This window comes from Hevea brasiliensis, chromosome 1 (assembly GCF_030052815.1).
Source record: "Hevea brasiliensis isolate MT/VB/25A 57/8 chromosome 1, ASM3005281v1, whole genome shotgun sequence".
Lineage (NCBI taxonomy): Eukaryota > Viridiplantae > Streptophyta > Magnoliopsida > Malpighiales > Euphorbiaceae > Hevea > Hevea brasiliensis.
This window is the reverse complement of record NC_079493.1, coordinates 100,222,887-100,245,663: the sequence shown is the minus strand read 5'-3', so window position 1 is coordinate 100,245,663 and position 22,777 is coordinate 100,222,887. Positions and strand designations below refer to the sequence as shown.

Sequence of the window (22,777 nt, the reverse complement as noted above, 5' to 3'; positions counted from 1 at the left end):
CCAAATTAAAAAAAAAGTATGTGATATTTTTCATAAAATAAATGGAACTCATTTATGAAATTAGTAAATTGCATAAAAAAATTCAGTTAAAATCATTAATAGTTGGTTATTATAATTTTAATTCATTTTTTAAGAAAGATAATAAATGTTTATCATATAATTACCAAAATGCTTTTTGAACATAAAAGGGAAAAATTATAAAATTATTTTTTATTTTCTTTCATATTCTTTTATTTTCCTCTCTTTTCAAATAAGGTAACATACTTTTATTTTCATTTCATCCATATTTTCCTCTACTTTTTTTGCTCCCATCCAAACAAAAGAAGAAAAAATAACAAGAAGATTTATAACCTTATTTTCCCTTTTTTTATTTTCTTTCATGCCTCACATATGGGTAAACCTGAAATGTTCATTAATCCTTTCCTTAGACATTATTTTGTACAAAAAAATTTGGGACCAAACCATCAAGGACAAATATCAATCAATAGAAAAGAAAATACTCATAGGGATCTCTACCATTGAAACACATACTCATTTATTATTACAAGATCTCATAGTAAAGTTAGGAATTCAAATATCTTCCTTTTACAAAGTCTATAATGTACAAAAAAAAAAAAAAAAAAAAGGAAAAACCTCCCATTGAGTCAATTCCTAGGCAATCCTTCGGAGATGAACTAAAAAGGTTGAGGATTTATTGATTAAGGCTTGAAGAAGTTGGCATGAAACCCTTTAGTAGCTAAGGTCCACACTGCAGCTATTACTATTAACAAACTCAACAACAAGCCTAAGCAACCAAGCCCCAAATTAAGACACCACATTGGACTGCTTCTTTGGGGTTTCTTGATTGATATCAACATGAAACAAGGATAAGCAAAGGTTAAAGGTAACGCCATTCCCCCTATTACACCTGCAAGGCTGGGCAAAAATGGAAAAGCAACTGCAATCAAATACGCCAAACCTCCAAAGAAGAGACGCAAACCTGTTCGAACCCAACGCGAGCATCGTTTATTCTTAAAGCTAGTGTACCTGAGTTCGAAATTGTCGAAGACTGGCATAGCATAGATTTGGAATGAAGTGAAGCAGTTTATTATTACCAACATGTATGTTACACCCTTCATAAATTTTGAGGCATTGTGGCTGTAGAATTCCAGAAATATGCTCAAATTTCCAACTTTTGTAGGTATCTGCCATAAATTGAAACAAATTTTTAGCATATGCAAAAAGTTGTCCTCAATTCTATATCACCCCGTTTGAAATGATTCTTAAGCTAAAATTTAATTCAATTCTCTTTAAAGAATTTAATTAAAATAATTTTTTTGAAAAAATATATTTTAATAACATGTGGTTTGTGCGTTTTATTAATAGGGATTTGAGATTTTTTTTTTTTTGCATTTAAATGCTTGCATTATTATGATATTAATATATAAGGATAAAATTATTAAACGATGCCAATATATGTTGGAATAGTAAGCCTTCCTGTACTCTTAAGTAAACGTGCAAGTGAGCCCCACTTATGTCAATATATATACCAGTCTGCCTATTGGTTCCCTCACAATATAAGAGTAAATATCGGCATAATATGTTTTCTCTCATTTTTTCTAGCATGGCACTACATTGATGATATAATTATATATGGCCAAATATGAGAGTCCACTTACCATGCTAATTTAAAAGTGTAAAGAGATTTATCACGTCAGTATACGTTGACACTGTTTAACAATTTTATTCTTAAGTACTAACTGTATAATAATACAAACTCTTAAGTGCAAAAAAATAAATCTCATGCCTCTATTAATTAAAAAACACATAAATCTCATGTCTCTATTAATAAAACAGGTAAATCACATAGTACTAAAATATACTTTTCCTAATTTTTTTTAAAAAAATATGTATTTGGAATAAATTTTTTAAATGAGATAATTATTTGAATTTTATTATTTGAAATAATTGAAATATAAAATGATTATTATTATATTCTTATTTTGTCTTCAATGATAAATAAATATTTTAATTACAAAAATTAATTTAAAAGAAATTAATTCAAACCAAAAAATATATGATTTTGTAAAAAATTCAAATCATTGTATTAAATGGATTCATGCTAAAAGCGAAAATATAATTTACCTTATTTCCATAAGCCCAAAATCCTGCTATTGCCAGGGGAAACATGCACAGGGCTATAACAAGGTATGATATGAGCACTCCTTTCCACATTGACTTGCTTGATGGATGTTTTGAACTTGAAGGCAATGTTCCCTAGCATCAACATCAACAAATTTATTCAATAAATGCTTTGTTTTTCTAAACAGAAAATATAAATTGAATTATTAAGTATTCATACCCTCTTAAATTTAAACCAATTTGAAATAATTTGTATTTACAAATTGAGCGTAAATTAGATGACCCATATAATTTGACTCTAAAATGATTCCTTTGAATTGATTCGACCGATGATTTTGAACTCCAAAAATTAAATTATAATTGTTTTTTAAAAGAAAATTAATAATTTGATAAAAAAAAAACTGGCAATTGAATTGGTCTAAACTAATTTGTTTACAACTTTTGTATATTTATCTTAATGTGTCATATATTTAAAATAATGATAATATCTTTTATTTTTAAAAATATTAAGAACATAAAAAATGGCAAAGGACATTTTAATACTTTAGACTTTCATGCTTTTGCACTTCAGGATTTTGAGTAAGTTTCATTGTGACTTAGGGATACCACTTTTCGGCATTAGCACTTTGCTGAAAAAGCGACTAATGGTGTTAATGGCACTCCTAGTGTATTGATGTCAATGCCACGTCTGGCGTGGTATGATAATGCTAGCTCCATGTCAAATGCCACGTACGTTCGACATCAGCACTTATGTCAATAATTTTTAGGATTTTTTCATTTTATGACTTAAGTGTAAAAGGCTGAAAGTCTAAGGTTGAATTACCGATAGAAAATAGTTCAAATCATAAATGCTAAAAATGAAAAAAATTTTAAAGTATATAAAAAAAGTTAAGAAAGAGAGAGAAAAGGAGAGAGGTTTATATATATATATATATATATATATATATATATATATATATATATATATATATATATATATCTTTTTCTGTTGGCCTCTCCCTCCAGCTCTTTCCTCTCTCTCTACCTCTTAATTTTTATCTTATTCTTCGCCTCTCTCTTTTACTCTAGCTAATTGAGATATAAAAATTAAGAGAGAGAGACAAAGCAATTTGATTAGAGAGGAGAGAGAGAGAGAGAGAGGCATGGGAGAGATATGGAGAGAGAGCAAAAAGAGATATTGTAACTCTCCCATGGCTCTCTCCAGATCTCTCCCATGCGTCATCTTTATTCCATTTCTTTTTTATTTTAAATCTCTCTTCCTCTCCCTCTCTCCTAAATTTTTTTTTCCATATACTTTTGAAATGTTTGCTTTTTTAGCATTAAATGCTTGAATTTTTTTTATTGAAATTATACTTTCAACCTATTGTACTTAGATAACAAAATGAAAATTTCATAAAAATTGCCGACGTTAGCACAACGTCAGATGTAATAATTGATGTGGAGTTGACATTAGCATGCCACATTAATATTATTAACATCATTCGCCATTGTTTCACCAAAGTATTAATGATAGAGAAGTGAAATTTTTGAATTGCGGTAAAACTTACTATAGACCCTAAAGTGCTAAAGTCCTAAAGTGTACTAAAAAATGGAAAAAAGAAAACTTCCCACCCAACTTCTCAATTATATTGATTACTTACCTGTATCTCAAGCACAAGATTGTGACCTCTGAACGAAAGGGCAATGATACCAAGTGCATTGAAGATGGTAGTGACTCTATCCATACCAGATTTTCCATTTTGTAAAGGGACATGAGACGCACTATAAGGTCTGCCCTTAGAGAAGGTGGATACCCAAATTAGAGTATAATATCCAACGGCTGTGATTGCAGCAACGAAGGAGAAGCCAGCAATGGAATTCAAGTTAGGACGTTGAGCCAGAACTATAGCAACGCAAGTGAAGACCAAGAACCACTCTGCCCCAGTCAATAACTTGGCATCGCATGAGGCTCCTCCGCCACATACAGTATCGTAGAAAAGCTTCATGGTCCTACTCCCTGTGATTATTAGGATCACGCACGTGCCACCTGATAGGTACATCACTGGGAATATTGCTACCAGTTTCCCTAGCTTTGGACCTGCAAAGAGTCCCACCAGTTTAATTTTGTATTAATTTTTATTACATTTATTTAAATAAATAAATAAGAAAAAGACATAAAATTAATGAAAATTGATTTTCTTAACAATAAAAAAAAATCTGTTAGATTAGATAATTCAAATTTTAGAGTTTTAGATTCAAGCTTTAAAAAAAATTAATTATAATTAATATCAACATAAAAGGTTGCATATATAATTATAACTCAACTCAACTAAGCCTTTATCCCAAAAATTTGGGGTCGGCTATATGAATTTACTTTCTCCACTCTAAACGATTTTGGGTTAAATCCTCAGAAATGTGTAATGCTTCTAGGTCATGTTATACTACTCTCCTCCAAGTCAATTTAGGTCTACCCCTTTTTTTTCTTTCTATCCTCTAACCTAATGTGCTCTACTTGTCTAACTGGAGCCTCCGTATGTCTACGCTTCACATGACCAAACCACCTCAATCTCCCTTCTCTCAACTTATCTTCAATTGGCACAACTCTTACCTTTTCTCTAATACTCTCATTACGGACTTTATCTAGTCTAGTATGGCCACTCATCCACCTTAATATTCTCATCTCTGCAACTCTTATCTTAGATGCATACGACTCTTTCAGTGCCCAACACTCACTACCATATAACATAGCCATCGTATGTGGTCAGATGGTAAAATTTTCCTTTTAATTTATTGGGAATCTTACGATCACATAAAACTCCCGTGGCACATCTCCACTTCAACCATCCGGCTTTAATCCTATGACTAACATTCTCCTCACATCCCCCCATCTACTTGAAGGACTGAGCCTAGATATTTAAAATAATTACTTTGGGGCAGTATCACTCCATTCAAACTAACTCCTTCCCTATCACCAGTTTGGCCTTCACTGAACCTGCAATGCATGTATTCTGTCTTCGTTTTACTTAACTTAAAACCCTTTGACTCTAAAGTACTTCTCCAAAGTTCTAGCATATATAATTAATAAAGTTTAAAAATAATCATAATTATAAACTTAGATTAATGGTGAACTATTTTCAGTTATAATTGAAAACTTAATTCAATGAACTCAGTTTATTTAATTTGTTTGGTCAGTTAATGGGTTTGATTCAGTTAATTATTTTTAAAAAATTTTAGTTTTTAATGTAATTCATTATTTTGTTAAATTAATTAGAAAATCAAATTGAATTGAGCTTTTAAATTAACATAGCTTTTTTTAAATCCATTAACTCTGATTATTTTCAAAATTAAACTGAAAAATCAAATCTTATTAAACCATAAATTTTAATTTGATTTAGTTTGATTTTATTTTATTAATTAATTTAATTTGATTATTCATAATAAACTATTTGATTATTTAATTTATTTTTTTAAAATAATTTAATTTGGTTTAAAATTTTAATTATTGAGCCCAGATAACAAATAATAAGTTGGCCGTTGTTTGTGCTAACCAAAGGAAGCGATGGCAAGTTGAAGATATCTGCTGCAACGGGGCCCGGGCAGTGCCTCGTGAAGGTGGACCAAAACCCAGATCGTGTAGAGTTGCCACGCAAATGCCAGCAATAAACATGTGATTCCCCATGACCTGCACCCCATTATAAAAGTTCACTATCAACCTTTTATTCACTCAATAATTTAAGCTTTTATTTTTCTTTAGAATTAATAATTTAATTAATATTTGACGAATAGAAAAAATTGATATTTAAAATTTTCTTTTCTAAAAAATAAAAAGACCAAACAAGTTAAGTCCACACATAAATTAAATAATTTTAATTTAATTTAATTTAATTTAATTAAAAATATATTATTTCATTTAACTGAATTAGATTTGAGTTTTCGCAAACCTAATTCTTTACTTTAATAGAAAAAAATTATGCACTTTCATTGTCTCACTAATCCATAAAATTCATTGCACAGGATGACTTTTTCCTTGTAGAAAAAATAATTAAATGAAAATATAAGGACTGGAAAAAATAATTTTGTCTGGAAAAATAATTTTTTTAAAAAAGTTCTTGAAAATATAAGGACTTAATTATGGAGTCTTTAAAAAAATTAAATAAATATATATCGATTAATTAAATGTAATATCTATTAATGTAAATAAATAGCTAAACCTAATTAATTAATTTTAATTTTTTGAAATCAAATTTTAATATTTATTAAATTATATTTACATATATTTTAACAAAATTATAATTAGGTTGTGCAATTTACAGTAAATTGATTAATTTTGGCAATTTTAAAATCCCATTAATTTAAATTTTACACATTAAATTGAATCACATTTTGCTGCCAAAATGTGAACACAAATTGAACTTTTATCTGATTCAAATAAATGTCTTTTCCTTTCTGTAATATTCATATTAGCAGTGATAATAAGAGCAGCAGTGTCTTAATCCTATTGAAGTAATAGAGATTGATATGACTATGAAACTATCTTTGAATTATTGAAACAGAACCCAACAAAAAAAAAAAAAAAAGCCTGTTGAAAAGGAAGAGAAGAGATGTATACCATCCAAGAGAAGAGAAGGCCAGAGGAAGTAGCAGAGCTTGAAATCCAATTCCTGAGGAAAGCAAATGGAATACACAACTGAACATGCTACCATTTCTGGATTCAGTGATAGGAAGCCAAGTGTCTTGTGGGTTGATCTCATCATTTCGAAAATCGCCTGAACCTTTTAAGTCTAAGCAACCTTGCATTCCTTCACTAATGGTGATAATTTGCAGCGTTGTCGTCGGAAGAGGAGGGCTTTGGAGGGTGTCGTTCTGCAGGTTATGCAGAGGTGACTCTTCACTGGAGTATTTTCCAAACATTTTTCACATAAAGCTTTTGCCTTTGTACGTTTTTGTTTAGTTTTCGTGTGCTGAGAGGCTCGAATTTATGGAAATGAATTTCGTCCGGTTACGTCTTAAAGCACAATTCGTGTGGTCACTGTAACTAGGAGAAATTAAAATATGTTGCGGTCATTCCGTGTTGAATAGTGTACATGAAATAATATGGGTGTGAATTCAATAAAATTATAATTATTAAATAATTTTTTTAAATTATTATAATTTTATATGTCTATCTTTTATTAATTTATTATTTGATTAATTATTAAAAGTTGGTTAAATTAATTGTGGTTCGACTATTTAAATCAATTAAATCACGTAAAATTATTTTTTTTATCTGATTAAATTAGGACTCAAAAGTAATTTGAAATCAAATTCACTAATTTATTAGTCCGTCTGATCCAAAGTTAATGGAATTCCATGACGAGGATGTCATAACAGTGATATCATATGAACGACGTCAGTATCGTTTCCAAGTCTTCACAAATTTAGTCTTGCAGAAAAAGCTAGCTGATTTCTCATTCATTAAAAAAAATTAAATATTTAAAAATATTAATTAAAAATATTAAAAATTAAATTTAATAAATTTTTATCATAAAAATATTAAAATAATAAATTAATTTTTTTAAATTATTTTTTATTATTTATAAATATAATTTTGATCCTTCAAACACAATGTATACACACTCAAATTTTATGATTAAAACAATATTTTTAAAAAATATTAGTTAAAATATTACTTTAAAAAATATTTTATTATTTTGATATTAATTTTTTTATAATTTTAATAGAAGAATATTCCCATGATATGCTATATTGATTATAGGTAGGGTAGACAATATGGATAGGTAATTGAAAAGTGTTTGCTAGATGATAATGGAGCGTAAAATTTTGAATTCGTACTCTAATTAAAATTATTTGTAAAAAAAAATTAAGAGGTAGGTAAGCTAAGTTAATTCATAAATGGGTATTTTAGGTACAAATTGACAAGTTGATTTTGTGCAGTGCAGGGAGGTCTCACACAAATCAATTTTTAATTTTCACTTTCACTTTAATCATTTTGAATGTATTTAGCATTACTGTTATAAAAAGAAACCACGATTAATTGAAGAAATTATTTTTTAAATATATTAATTAGAGAATATTAAAAAATAATTTAATATTAAAATTAATAAATTTTAATTATAAAAATATTAAAATAATAAAATAATTTTTTTATCAATATTTAAAATGATATTTTTATTAAAAAAAAGTAATTTAAACTCCCCAAACACAGTTACAAAGAAGCAAGCTCTTTATAATTTCCAAATTGTTACACACCAAATGTTTCCACTTTCTGGCGGGTTGGTCTTTAAGGATCCGATTGTCATTAAAGTTTAGAATAAAAATGTGTTAATAAGAAAAAAAAATCATTTAAAATAGACAAAATAGATAAAAGATTCTTTGAAAAATGGGTTAAAAGCCACTTAAAGCTCACTCTTTTCAAATCAAATGAATCACTTGAACTTTTAAAATTTTGAAAATAGCTCAACAAAATCTAAAATTTAATACTGTTAAATCTCCATTTCTGAATTAAATAAAAATGGCTATTTAAGTTTTTAAGTTATATCTCAATGGTTATTTAAGTCTTATTGAATAAATAAATTTAATTTCAAAATTTTAATAAAGTTTATAAATAAATTATATTAATTTATATTATTAATAAATGAATAAAATAATTTTAGAAAATCAACAAATAAATAAAATATTTTTGACAAATTTATAAATATTTAAATTTTAATTTATTAAAAAATGTATAAAAATTCTTTTATTTCAACCAAACAACCAAATGAATTCAAATTTTCCTTTCTTTTCTCATCAACCAAACACTACTTTAACCTCAAAATCTCCTTTAAATTTTTTTGAAGTATTTAAATTATAGATAATATTTCATATGTAAGATAAATAACAAAAGTCGTAAAAATATATTGAAATTTTAAATTTAATTTTCTTATGTAAATACGAGATTCAAACTATAATGTAATTGACAAATAAAGAAAATCTAAAACTATTTTCTAGAGTTCTTTTTTAGGTTTATTAAGAAAATTTTATTTTTATGGCTTTTGTTATTTGCAATTCTTATTTTTCTATGGCTTTTATTAGCTTTATTAACCATTTCTTATAATTTAAAATTTTAATATGTTTTTATGACATTTGTTGTTTGTCTTGCATATAATTTTAATAATATTTATATGTTTTTCAATGATACATTAACAAATTTTAAAGGAGATTTAAAGATTAAAGTCAAGAAGAGAAAGGATTTTTTTTAATAAATTTAAATCTAAATACTTATAAATTTTTTTAATAATATTTTATTATTTTATAGATTTTATAAAATTATTTATTTGTTTATTAACCATATAAATTAGTATAATTTATTTATAAATTTAATTATTAAAGTTTTAAAATTAAATTTATTTATTCAGTGGATGACTATTGGACTATTTCTAAGGGCTTAAATTTTCATCTTTATTTAATTATATAACGGAGAGTTAATTAATGGATTTAAGTTTTGAACTGATTTGATTAGAATTTAAGTGACTTTTAATCAATTTCTCAATAGTTTAAAAAAGCTTTTTACCTTTTAAATATTATTTATATATCATTTAAAAATTATTTTATTATAGTGATAATTTAATGATTAAATTTAATTTTAATCAATTTCGAATACTATCAAAGTAATATATTTAAAAACATTTCTTTTCTCAATAATAACTCTAATAGCAATGTTAAATCCTAAAACATAAAGTTTTAACCTTTGCTTTCCATTCACAATTTATTTTCTTTCTTTTCTAAATCACATGTATTTTTACGTGTTTGTAATTATACCTTAAATAAATTTACCCTTGGGCTTATATTTTATGAAATTTAAATGATATATTAAATTTAGGGGCTTATGTGAATGTTTTGGCCCATCGGTGTGGGACAAGTAAAACAATTGAGTTGAGTTGGTCAACATGTAGTTTTACAAATGGCTAAAAGGCAAACACATCAATTATTGTAACATGAAATAACAGCCTGCAGCTAGGGATGGCAATGGATTAGATTTTTGTGAGTACTTAATTTAATCTAATTTTTATAGGACATATTTAGATAGCATATAATTGAGTTTTAAACGGGTTCGGGTTTAAATTTAATACTTATGACGAGTTTGAGTCGAATTCGGGTTTTATATGTTGGGCATCGTTACTCGAATTTCTCTATATAAATATTTAATTAAATATAAAATATATGTTTTTTGTGATAATATTTATAAATTTTGTTATATTTTATTTCATATAAAATAAAATATAAATATTTTATAAAATTATTAAATTTTAAAATATAAATTATTAATAAAAATAATTTTTTTATAAAGATTATTAATTAAAATATATAAAATTAAACGGGTTCGAGTATTTACCGGGTAACAATAATCGAGTTTGGGACGGGTTCGGGTAATTGAGAATAAATTTTAATTAGGTTTGGAACATATTTGAGTTTTAAAAATATTAATTAGATTCGGGTTCGGGTATAGTGATTTTCTCGAGTACCCTATCCGTTACCATCCCTATATGCAACAACATTACATAAGAGCAAATGAACATAATAGGAATCCCCCCAAACCACGCACAATTACAATAAGTTAATTAACTTATCAAGTTTATAGCAAGTTTCTTTAGTTAAAGTTCTAGTTTGGCTTTTTAGTTTCAATTAACTTAGTTCAACATTTAATTAAACTTTCATTTCTTCGTTATTGCACCTCAATTCATAATTAGTACACATCAATCGCACTTCGACATTCTCTTCTGTAGATATTTATTCATTTCTAGTTCCATTTAGTTCAGCTTTGAATTGTGTTTCTGATGTTGTGTATGCGGAAGCGCTTGCTGTTATTTGTGGCTTGGAATTGGCTTTGGTGAATGGTTTTTAGGATTTACAAGTAGAGATGGTTTGCATGGTGAGCAGTGTCATCTTGGACCTTTAGGCCTTCTGTTAGCTGATACTAAAACATCTAGTTACCCTTTTTTTTTTTGTCAAAAAAAGATGTTGTAATATGGTAGCTCACCTATTGGCCTCAGATGCCTGTAATGCGTATGGTGCAAAGGTGTTTAATGGTGGTCTGTTGCCTGTAGTTATTACTGCCATCTCAGCAGCTGTTCCTGTTTAGTTTTCTTAAATGAAGTCTCTACTTAAAAAAAGAAAGTTTTCTCACCATCAAATTACTAAAAAATTTTTTTTAGTACAATTAATTTTTATTAGAGTTCAAATTTAAGAATTTATAATATTAAAGATGATTATAATATTATTAAATTAAATTTAAATTCATTGATTCAAATTATTAAGAGTTAGTCCAGTAACTGTAAGAAAATAGATATTTCGTTACTAAATTTAAACATAAAGAAAATTTGGTCTTTAATTTATGGATGAATTTCAAAATACATTGGTAAATTACCAATGAATTTTAAATATGTTAATAATTTTTTAGACATAAAAAATTAGGTGTTTAAATTACAACAAATTTAAAATTTGTTGCTAAATTGCTAATGAATTTTAAATCCATAGATAATTTAAAATACATAAAAAAATAAGCATTTAAATTATTAACGGATTTCAAATGTTAATAATGTTTTAGACATTAAAAATTAGGTTTGTAAATTAACATTAAAATATTGGGTGTTTAGATTGCCAATGGGTTTGAAATCCATCGGTATTTTATAAGATATAAAATATAGAATATTTAAATTACTGAAAAATTTTAAAATCCATTAGTAATTAATTTCTCAGCAGATTTTAAATCTATTAATAAATTTCAAAGGAAAATTATATTAATTTTTTTTATTTAATCTAACAATAAATTTATTATCAATGGTTAAATCACATATAAATACGTGTAAATATCATATTTTCTTTTCTCATTTCTTTCATTTAATATTTTTTTTTCGTTCCATTTTAATCTTTTCTCTCATTAACTTTTATATATATATATATATGATTTTCTTTTCTTTTCTATTATCATTTCCAAGATATATACATCCATTCAAATTACACTTTGTTTGGATATTTTAATTACACATTATTAAAATAATGGTAGATCTTATTATAAAATATAATAAGTCTCGTTATAAAACGTAATTTCATAATATCTTATTGATTGAGTGCATAAAATTAGCTTATACGGCCTGATAAAAAAAAAAAGAAGTGTTCACACCACGCTCTGTTTTGGGTATTTTAAATCATAAAATTGATTTCCAAGCGCTTAAATGAGAATGATTATTAAAACATTGCACGACAGTCTGTTTTGGGTATTTTAATTCATAAAATTGATTTTATGCACTTAAACGAGAATGATTATGAAAGCATTACCAACAGTTAATTTCATATCATTACTATTTTAAATTTAATTTATTACTTTATAAGTATCACCTAAACTTATTTAAATTCGTTTTATTTCATATTTAATTAATAATTTATGAGAAATATTTTTCTTATAATTTTTAACTGATAATTTATGTTTTAAGAAATTTAATAATTTTATAAAATATTTAAAATCTATTTTTGAATATAATACTTCAAATTTTACAAATAATATATTTATATATAAATATATAAAACTTGTATCCTATCCAAACTCAAAATAGTAATATTTTTAAATTTTAATATAATTGAAATCTTCATATCTCCTCTTTGGTCTGCCACTACTCAGTACCCCAAATTGATTTTTTTTTCTTATTTATTTTTTTTTTATTTTTTTTTTTTTTATAAAAAAATTCATATCCATTCAAAAAAAAAATTTTTTTTCCTTTTCCAAATATATATATCAGGAACAAATTATATATATATATATATTATTATTTTTTTCTTCCTTAATTTTTTTTTTTTTTTTTTTAATTTTATTTTTATTATATTTTTTTTTTTATATTTTTAAATTTTTTTTTTTTTTTTAAAATATATTTTTTTTTTTTTTTTTTTTTTGTTGAATTTGAAATATTAATAATATAAATAATAATATTATATATAATAATAATCTAATCTTTTTCATTTTAATTTTTTTTTTATTTAATAATAATAATAATTTAATAATAATAATATTTTAATTTTTTTTTTTTTTCAAAAAAAAAACAAAACACACAAAAAAAGTTATTTTTCTCAAAACGTAAAATTTTAATTATTTATGTTTATAATTTTTATTAATGGATTATTATTCTATAAAAAATTTAATTCTATTTATACTCTACACACACTTCTTTATGATTTTAGATACGATATCACATTCATGAGATCTTTTCAATATTTGAAGATTTTATATTCAATGGGCCTTGTTTTAATAATTAATTATTTATAATCATAGTATTTTTAATTAATTTATAATATCAAGATTAAATTCTATTTCCTTCTCCAAATCAACATAATACGTTTAAGTTTATTTTTCTTGAAGTATGCCTTATTCTAATATTAATGTAGTTATCTTTTTGATGTATCTAAAAAATTATTAATATCAATAGCATTGATTTATTAATATTATGGTTATCTCAGTATTATGAAATTTCAAATTCAAATTTCAGTTGAAAATTAATTACAAAAAAAAAGGAATTTATTTTTAATTTAAAAAAAAGGAATTTATTTTTTACATAATTGAGATCATAATGAAATTAAAATTTGTTTGAAATTTATTTCTTGATGTGAAGACAATCTACGTTAAATGAAAGTATCGTTTAAGGATAACAATAAGCTAAGTATTTTTAGATATATGATCTAATTATATTCTATTAGAATAGTTCGTATAATATATAATCAAGTTTAATATTAAGTACTCGTTCTTTAATTTGTTAATATAAAAAATTAAAGAAATATAAAATATATATTTTTATAATAATATTTATAAGTTTTATTTATATTTGAATAAATAAAATTTCAAATATAAATAAAACTTAAACGTGTTATTAATTTTTTAAAAAATAAAAATTAAAAAAAATAAATTTATAAATTATTAATTAAAATACATAAAATTAAATAAATTTAAATAATAACAACTGATTAATTGAATTCAAAATAAATTTAAATATTAAAAACATTAATTAAATATAAAAAATAATTTTTTATTGTTCTATCTATCGTGAACCCTAATACATCTTGAGATTCATTCCTTAATTAATGGGTTTAAGATTGAACAAAATTATGAGGCTTTTTGAAAATGAGATTTGATTTGTTAAGTTCCAAGTGGAGATAGTTTGTGGATTCTTTGTCATAGCAATAAATGGAAATGGTTATGTATACCTCAACAAGTTGTCCCCCTAAAAGTCCAGAATTAGCCCAGTCAGCGTCCACTTTGCGTGCTATGAGCTCTTTACTGCGTATAGTTTTCTAGAAAAGTAAAAGCACTTACCAAACTTGAAGATTAAATGGATGCTTTTGTCTATTTCTTATCTTCTTTTAATTTTTTTAATTTATCATTGCCCTTTTTCTCTCATGCCTTCTAGAAAATTTTTTTTTTTCTACATTTTGTCAATGTGTTTGCATTCTCAAACTTCAGTAATTTAGAATTTTAAAGATGTATTCTTTTTAATAAAAAATTTAGATTTGGAGAAATTTCTCTAATCTAGTTAAAAGATTACAGTAAAATTTATATTTATTTATTAAAAAGAATGGTGAGTAGAATTCAAACTTTCAACTTAATTGGAGGACTGATTAAATTTTTAAAGATGTTAATAATTAATTAAATATTAATATATTTTATAAAATATTATATTTTAAATAAATAAAATTTAAATACTTTTATAGATTATTAAATTTTTAAATATAAGTTAATAATAAAATATATTTCATATAAATTATTAATTAAAATATATATTATTAAATAAATTTAAATAATAATAATTAAATTTTTCAACAAATAAAAATAATTTAAAATAAATTTTAATTAAATTTAAGGCGGGTTTTATAACACCCATATTCTTTAAATTACAGTTCACATCACAATTTTATATTTGCAATCATATTCTATATTAATCTCTAGTATCACCTATCAATATATTAATAAAATTTACTAAGCTTAAAATAATTATATTCTATCAAAAATTAATTCAGTAGAGTACGGTCCACAAAATTAAACTAATAATAATATATTTAGTAAAATTTTAAACAGCCATATAATACATGTGTATGCTGATGTGCAGTATCCAAAGTTTCTTTAAATTAGTTGCCTTCATATCCAAATACATACAATGTTCTCAAGGAAAGACAAGAACTCCACAATGAAGATTCTTTGTATCTAACATCACTCAAGGAGTCCTATGGCAATCAAAAAATGCTCTCAGAATTAAGTGAATATAAAAGAAACTAAGGTTATTGGATATATGCTTTCATCATCACCTTATAATATTTTTTTAATGATAAGATTTTTAATTAATTATAATTTTATTTTAACTGTTAATAAATAAGCTATATTATTAAAAAAAAAAACCTAAATCTTCTTTTTTTTTTAAACTAATAAATTCAATCATTAAATTTTCATATTAGTTTTAATTTTAATAATTAGTTTAATTGGATGGTTCATTTGACAAAAATTAATTAAATATTTTCCTATATTATTAATATTAGCCAATTCTTTTAATTATATAAAAATATTATTTTAAAAAGAGAAATTTTAAAAATTAAGATAACATTATTAGATATATTGTTTAATTATTAAATATTTTCTATCATTATGAAGTTTGCTAAAATTAATAAACATATTAAAACTATTTAACAAATTAATAAAATTAAAAGAGAATTGACTAAAATTGATAATGAATAAAAAGATTTGAATTATTTTTATCAAATGATGAATTCAATTATTTTAATTTATTGCTAAAATTAAAAGTGACATGAAAGGTTTAGAATCAATTGATAAAATTAAAAGATTATACTGAAACTGAAAAAACAAACAAAGTTTTTAAATTTTTATTTTGTTATTATCCTAAATAAATAGGTTGATTAATAAATTTTTTTATTTTTTAAAATACTTCATGTATAGCAGTAAAACGAAAAACTAAGTTTATATATATATATATATATATATATATATATATATATATATATATATATATATATGCAGACTGCCAGACTATTTTTTAAGTGTTTACAATTTTTATTAAAATAACACATGCCATGTATCATAATTAAATTTTTAGACTTACATATAAGAAATATTTTTAAAAATAAAATTTTAAATTTTATAAATATTTTTTATTGAGTAATTATTTAAATATATATTAATATATTTTTTAAATAATCATTTTTTTAATTTAATGAAATGTTTAATTAAAAATATTAATTTTTAAAGATATATATAATATGATAATTAGAGTTTTTAATGTTACAAATTATAAATTAAAAAATTTTAAAATTCTTAAAAGATATGGTAAAAATAATTTTAGAAAATTGTTATTTTTTATGAGATATAAGATTTTACTAATGAGAATTTAAAAATATTTAGAAAACAAGTTCCTATATAATGTGATAAAATGCAGGCAACTTTTCAACGGTGTTGTATTTCTTCCAGTAGGAAGTGAAATAAAGGTCTACCGGGGCAAAGTTTTGGTGAACGTTTCACAATCACATTGGAAAGAACTCTATTCGTTAATGTCTCAGTGCGACTTTGAAGCAAAGTGATCTCATCATTTTACGTAACACCATGACATGGGTACAGCATAATGATGATGCTGATAATATAGCTTATTACTTTCATAACAAGTTAAATAAATTTCAAAGTTTAAAAATGAATTTAAGAGATTCACGTTTAAATATATATATATATATATATATATATATATTAAAAAAAGTATAAATTTACATTTAATATTGTAAAAATAAATTTAAAATTTTATATTTTAATGTTATAAAATTAATCAAACTTTATTTAAATTCTATCAACCTTGATAAAATTTATAAATAAATTTTAAATTAATAAGACTACAAATGATTAAAGCTATAGTTTTAAATGAAATTAATTTTACAATTAATTTATAAGATGCTGAAGGAATTCAGGTTCACCCATGTTAGTCAACTTGATCCATAAACATTGTCATCATTTAAAGAAATTAAGATAAATAAAAAATAAAAAAGAGATCTACAAAGTTGCCAACGTTTTACATGTAACTGCTGCATACAGTTACATATTAAAAGATACATACATTTTATGTTAAAAAAAAGAAGCTGTTTGTGTGCTTCCTTTGTGAAATGGATAGCAACGAAAATTGAAGAATAAAGGTTGCCATATTTTGGTCAAGAAATTTGTACAAAACTCTCAATTTTCATTATTAATGCGATTATGTAGTGGACTTTGTGATATAAGTATAGTTCTTAGTATTTGTGTATAGGCATTGTTTAGAAACCAGGTTAAATAGTTTTTATTTATTGGTATCAGAGCCAATATATTTATTTTCCAATTTACTATTATACATATATTTTTCAACACGTTTAGGTTGTTAGAATAATAAAAATTAGTTTTAGATTTTATTTGTGCAAATTTTGGAATTCTATTAAAGTTAACCATGAAGCTTATTTTAAGCCATGATATCTTTTCTATGTGTTTATTATTATTTTTTTTTGTATATTTTTATTGTACCATTAAAAAGTAGGCATGTAGACCTTTCTAACAGCGTATTGCATGCTTAACTTCGTTGAGAATTAAATGAATAATAGTCTCTCAAAGATTGGTAAAAATCAATTCGAATCTACCTTAAAAATCTGGATTTTCTAGGTTGAAAATGACCCTATTTATTTTTCCAGTCTCGGCGAAGTGTGTCGATATGCCAAACACTACTATTAGTGACTTAATAATACTCAATGACCACACCAGTAGAATTTACACCCATGAAAATCCCCATCGCCGGAAGTCCAAAGACTTTTCACCGTTGGGAAGGTGGCGCATATATGCTGTGAATGTATTGCTAGTGCGTTTGCAAGGTGCCAACACTTTGCTGTTGGTTGGGTCTTCACCAAAATAGCACGCTGTTTTGAGCAAAACAGTGGGTCGTTTTGCCTAAATGACTTATCGTTTTGGGTTTTTTAGCATAATTTAAAATTTTAAAATAAAAAAAATGCTAAAAATCCTAAAAGTTATTTTAAAATTATTTGATTTAAAATTTATTTATTTTTTAAGTCATTATAAATTAGTTAAAATTATTTATTTTGTGTGAATAAATAATTTTTCATTATGATCTATTTTTGTTTGAAATTCTATTTTGTGTAAATTTATTTTTTTTATATATTTGCATTAAATATTTATTTTGTGTAAATAAATATATCATGGTGTGTATTATGAGGACGCCAAAAAAATTTTCATTGCTCAACAACGGAATAAAGTGAGAAATATGATCAACAACCTGATCAATCTGCCAATGGACCTGACCTTCAAGGGGGATGATTTGGAGTGCCTAGTGAGACATCTTATTAGGGTTAATGTAGGACATCATCTGAGAAGGGGATCTATTAACTCAAACAGGAAGATACCAAGCTCTTAGGTTAATTTTATCTTTACCTAACCAAAAGGGTATTCTAGATATGTTGTGGCAAAAGATGAATCATGATACTTCTAGATCCTACAGGCGATTTGTTTATGACTTTGTCAATAAATATGCTAGTTGGATAGCTAAGGTGACAATGTGTCATTTTATCAGGCTATCTATACAGGATAACAAGAGATTGAGTCTAGTTAAACCGATGTTGCCTAAAGTGAATTGTGATTTGGAGAGAGATTTGAAGGAAGAGCTGTTTCAAGATTTTGTTGAATCTCTTCCTATTTATAAAATAATTAGATAGACCTATATCTTTTGGAGGAACAAAAGGCTCTAGAGGCTCTTAGTGTTGTCATGCCAGTACCTCTTGAAGGCACCATAGAACAACAAGTGAATGACCATGAGGCCTATGAGGCTTGGAGAAAGAAGAACTCCTTTGCTTGCATAAACTTGCTAAGTAGCATGGAGGATGACATTATGTGGGCATTCCCGAAATTTTGTCAATGCTAAGGACATGTGGTTTGCACTGAAGGTAAAATTTGGGACGACTTCTGTTGTTAGGCTTAGGGCTGTAACAATGAAGTTTAACACCTACAAAAACTGCCCTGATCACACTATGGGCAAGCTGTAACACCCCTATTTGCATAGCCTAGTATATTTCACTATTCCGGTGACCGGTGTCGGTCCGGACAATTAAGGGGATTAGAACCACACTTAAGACAATTAGATAAGCCATAAACATAAATAATTAGTAATTGTTAATTAGTTAAGTATAAATAAGAAAAACAGAACATAAGAAGTTAAACGAGCCGAGAGTCACAGCGATGGGTGACCTTCTCGGGAAGGACTGCGAAGTCGATTTAAATTCAAATTTTGAACCGTAAAATGTGACGCTGCGGTCCTTAGGACTATTACAAACACAGTGGAAAAGAGAAAATCACAAAAAGAATCATTAAGCTACCAAATAATTAGGTCGTGATCGGAAGAAATATTGAATTATTTGCAAACCGGGTTGAACCGGCGAGGGGCAATTTCGTCAATTGACCCTGAGAGCTGACTCCTGACCTAACTGTTAAATAAAATCAGAGAAAAGAAAATTTCAGAGTCGGGAATTAAATTAAAGAACTAATAGAAAAATAAATGAAAAAAAAAAGAAAATGAAAAAGTGAAGAGAGATGACATCATGCATGACATTATGCATGATGCCATAAATATTATAATTAAAAATTTATTTAATTTGATTTATGGTCTTCCTAAGACATTAAAAAGAAAAGAAAAGAAAAAAAAAAAAATAAAAGTCCTTCTTCTTATTGCCGTGACATATCCCTCTCCCAAGCTCTCTCACACAACTCCATTGAAGCACTAAACTAAGCTTCATAAACCTTAAATTCCACCATAGAAACCTTACTCTCCAACATTAAATCTTGTAGTTAGACCTTGATAAGGAGCTTGACAACAAAAAGAAAAAGAAAGGAAGAAGTTTTGAAGGGAAAAAAATTCTGTATAAAAGGTTAGTTGATTTCTCTTTTTGTATCTTTACATATATACTTAGGCAACTTGATGGAGTGATGATTTGTTGAAAAATGAAACAAAATGATATGTTTAAGAACTATATGAAATTTGATCAGCTATGAGTGGTTAGGGTTTGGTGTGCTTTAACCTAATTGAATATGAATTCTAAGGTTAGTGAAGTTATATGTATGTTTAAAGTATTGAAATTGCATGAATTGAAACAATTTAGTGAGTTAGGGTTTGGCACCTAGGGTTTAGAGGCAAAAATTTGGAGAAATGGTGAAATGATGTGTTTGACCTAGTTTGAAGTGAGAAATGGTCATTTGTGACCAAATGAAGTGTGTTGGAAGTGTTTGAGTTGAGGTTAAATTTGAATTCAATGTGGTCATGCTACTGGCAGCAGGACCAAGGTCCCTTTGAGGGACCAAAACTGAAAATTTACAAGTCCAATTGGTATGAGACTAATTGGGAATGAAAAAAGACATAAAATGACACAATTTTCATTTAGGAATCATGCCCAAAAAGTGACCAAAACCTAGTGAACAAATTGACCAAATCCGGAAATTCTTAGTCTAACCTATACAAACTGACCAAATGAACAGTATTTGTTCATTTGGCCATAACTTGAGCTAGGCAGGTCTAAATGACCTGAAATTTTACTAGTGAACAGATGAGATATAGACCTAAAACTTTCATGAAGAATACAAACCCAAATTATGCCATTAACCAAGTCATTTGGCCACCCAAAGTTGGTGACCTAAAACTGCCAGAACCAGAATTTGCCCAGAAATCTGGGTTAAGTCCAATCCGGCAGCCATGGTTTAAATGGCTATAACTTGAGCTACAAAACTCCAAATGGAGTGATTCAAAAAGGAGAATTTAGTTAAGACAATAGGGAACATTTTCTATGAAGGAAGTTCTGCCAAATTCTAACAGAAAAATGACCAATGGAACAGTGCAACTTAAGACACAAAAACTGAAAATTTGCAAATTTGCCTAAAAGACTTAGAATTTGAGTAAACAACCAAAACCAACAAATTTAGTGACCAAAATGTGGTATGTGGGTGAAGTTAGAATTCCCATACCTATTAAGCCTTAGAAAGTCAACAAATTGACTTGAATAGTGTAGTGAATAGTAACCCCGAAACACAAAATTTAAAGAACGTCGAGTTTAGCACATTAGAGCTAGGTAAAAGTGAATTTAAATTTATTTTTGGAATTATGCTAAGTTATGATACTGAAACACTGTGAAACTGTGTGTTTCAGTGGAAAAGAACACCGGGAAAGAACCCGAAGAATCGAGTCAAGGCCAAGAGGCGACTCGCTTAAGGTTTGTGCACAACATCAACATGCTTTAAAATTCATTGACAAAGTGAATGAAATATGTATTTTACTTTTGCTTTGAATTGTTGAAAGTTATTTGTGTATATTTGAATTGGCAATGTTTAGTAAATTGTTAAGATAAGTTTTGAAACCACAGTGTCATGACCATATATTTGAACACCTCACTAGCATGACTAGTGGGGGTAATCAGTTTCGAATTTTGATTCCTTCTCTGGCTGAAGTATCGAGGTATGTGCCAGTAGAAGAAGAAATTGAATGGATATCCATATATTTGAGCTAGCTAGCCTTGTGATGTGACTTCTTCTTAGCCTCTGGCTATTGAGATTATATTTGTTTCGAATGGCATGATATAACTGTGAGTTTTATGAAATTGGTTTTGATACTTCGAAATGAAATTGTTTAGATTAAAATCTCATAATTCATGTTTTGTATTTAATGCTCATGTTTAGTCCAATTTTTGAATAAATGTTATTTAAATTTTGCATAAAGATTATTTTAGTATGTTGTGCACCACTGAGTCCTAGTACTCAGCGATAGCTGTTATTGCTATCGCAGATATAGAGACTAGAGGAGCAGCAGATTGAGCTGCTGAGGATAGAGGAGCTACCTGCTTGAAGTTATATCGGGTATATTTTATACCCTGATTGTAGAAATTTATTTTGATGTATGTAATGTATGTAATTGTAAGGACATGTAAAACTGGTCTTGAGCAGCTTGTACAAAGTTTGTAATAAATTTTAGTTTGGATTTTCCTAATGTAAATTTTTTGGTATGATGTATATAGATTGTCTATTTTTAATGAAATATGAGTGAATGAGATTGATTGTGAAATTGAAGAAGTGGTTGAAATAAATAATTGGAAGTGCTTTTTACAGGTATTTGAAGAACTGTTTTCTCGAAATACAGACGGCACGCTGCCGAAATTTTTATAAAATTTGCGGAAAAACAAAATGGACCAAAAATTTTTACTAGTATTCAACTCTAATTAAATGTTTTAATACCTGTTAGAAAATGCTCACCACTTATCAAAAGTAAGAAAATTGTTTTAAAATCCCTTGTAGGGTACTTAATGAGTTATCGGTAGATGAAGTTCGGTAGTTCATTAGGTATTCTACGGGATCATGTTATATCTTACAGAGGGGTAAGGTGTGACACAAGCATCTTAGGCATATGTTGAATATGATTAATGAGTTGCGAGATGCTAGCCATAAGTTGACAAATGAGCAATAAGTCCAAGCTATCATTTGTTCCCTACCCTAAAACTGGGAGCATATGAAAGTGCATCTGACTCACAATATGAATATCAAGACAATGGAAGATGTTATGTAACATCTTGAACTTGAGGAAGAGCACCTTAAAATGAACAAGGCTAG

At 26.2% G+C, this 22,777-nt stretch overlaps 1 protein-coding gene across 2 annotated transcripts; it reads right to left on the bottom strand.

Moving 5' to 3' along the window:
- Positions 1–513: 513 nt before the first annotated feature.
- Positions 514–7,139, bottom strand: LOC110652667 (lysine histidine transporter-like 8). 2 transcript variants are annotated; one of them, XM_058146160.1, is made up of 5 exons: positions 6,710–7,139; positions 5,649–5,782; positions 3,762–4,198; positions 2,125–2,256; positions 514–1,184 (listed from the first exon to the last, which is right to left on the bottom strand). In XM_058146160.1, exons 1-5 carry the CDS (start codon positions 7,009–7,011, stop codon positions 699–701), a joined length of 1,491 nt encoding a protein of 496 aa, XP_058002143.1. In that variant the 5' UTR covers positions 7,012–7,139; the 3' UTR covers positions 514–698. The 2 variants fall into 2 exon arrangements, with proteins under 2 accessions (XP_058002143.1, XP_021663976.2); XM_021808284.2 differs by lacking the exon at positions 5,649–5,782 and having other exon boundaries at positions 6,710–6,996.
- Positions 7,140–22,777: the final 15,638 nt, after the last annotated feature.

Coding starts and splice junctions, on each gene's coding strand:
- LOC110652667 (XM_058146160.1), bottom strand. CDS start 7,011: ATGTTTGGAAAATACTCCAGTGAAGAGTCACCTCTGCATAACCTGCAG. Junction 5,783..6,709: donor GCCTTCTCTTCTCTTGGATG/GTATACATCTCT, acceptor AATGGGGTGCAG/GTCATGGGGAATCACATGTT. Junction 1,185..2,124: donor TTTGGGCTTATGGAAATAAG/GTAAATTATATT, acceptor AATTTATGGCAG/ATACCTACAAAAGTTGGAAA.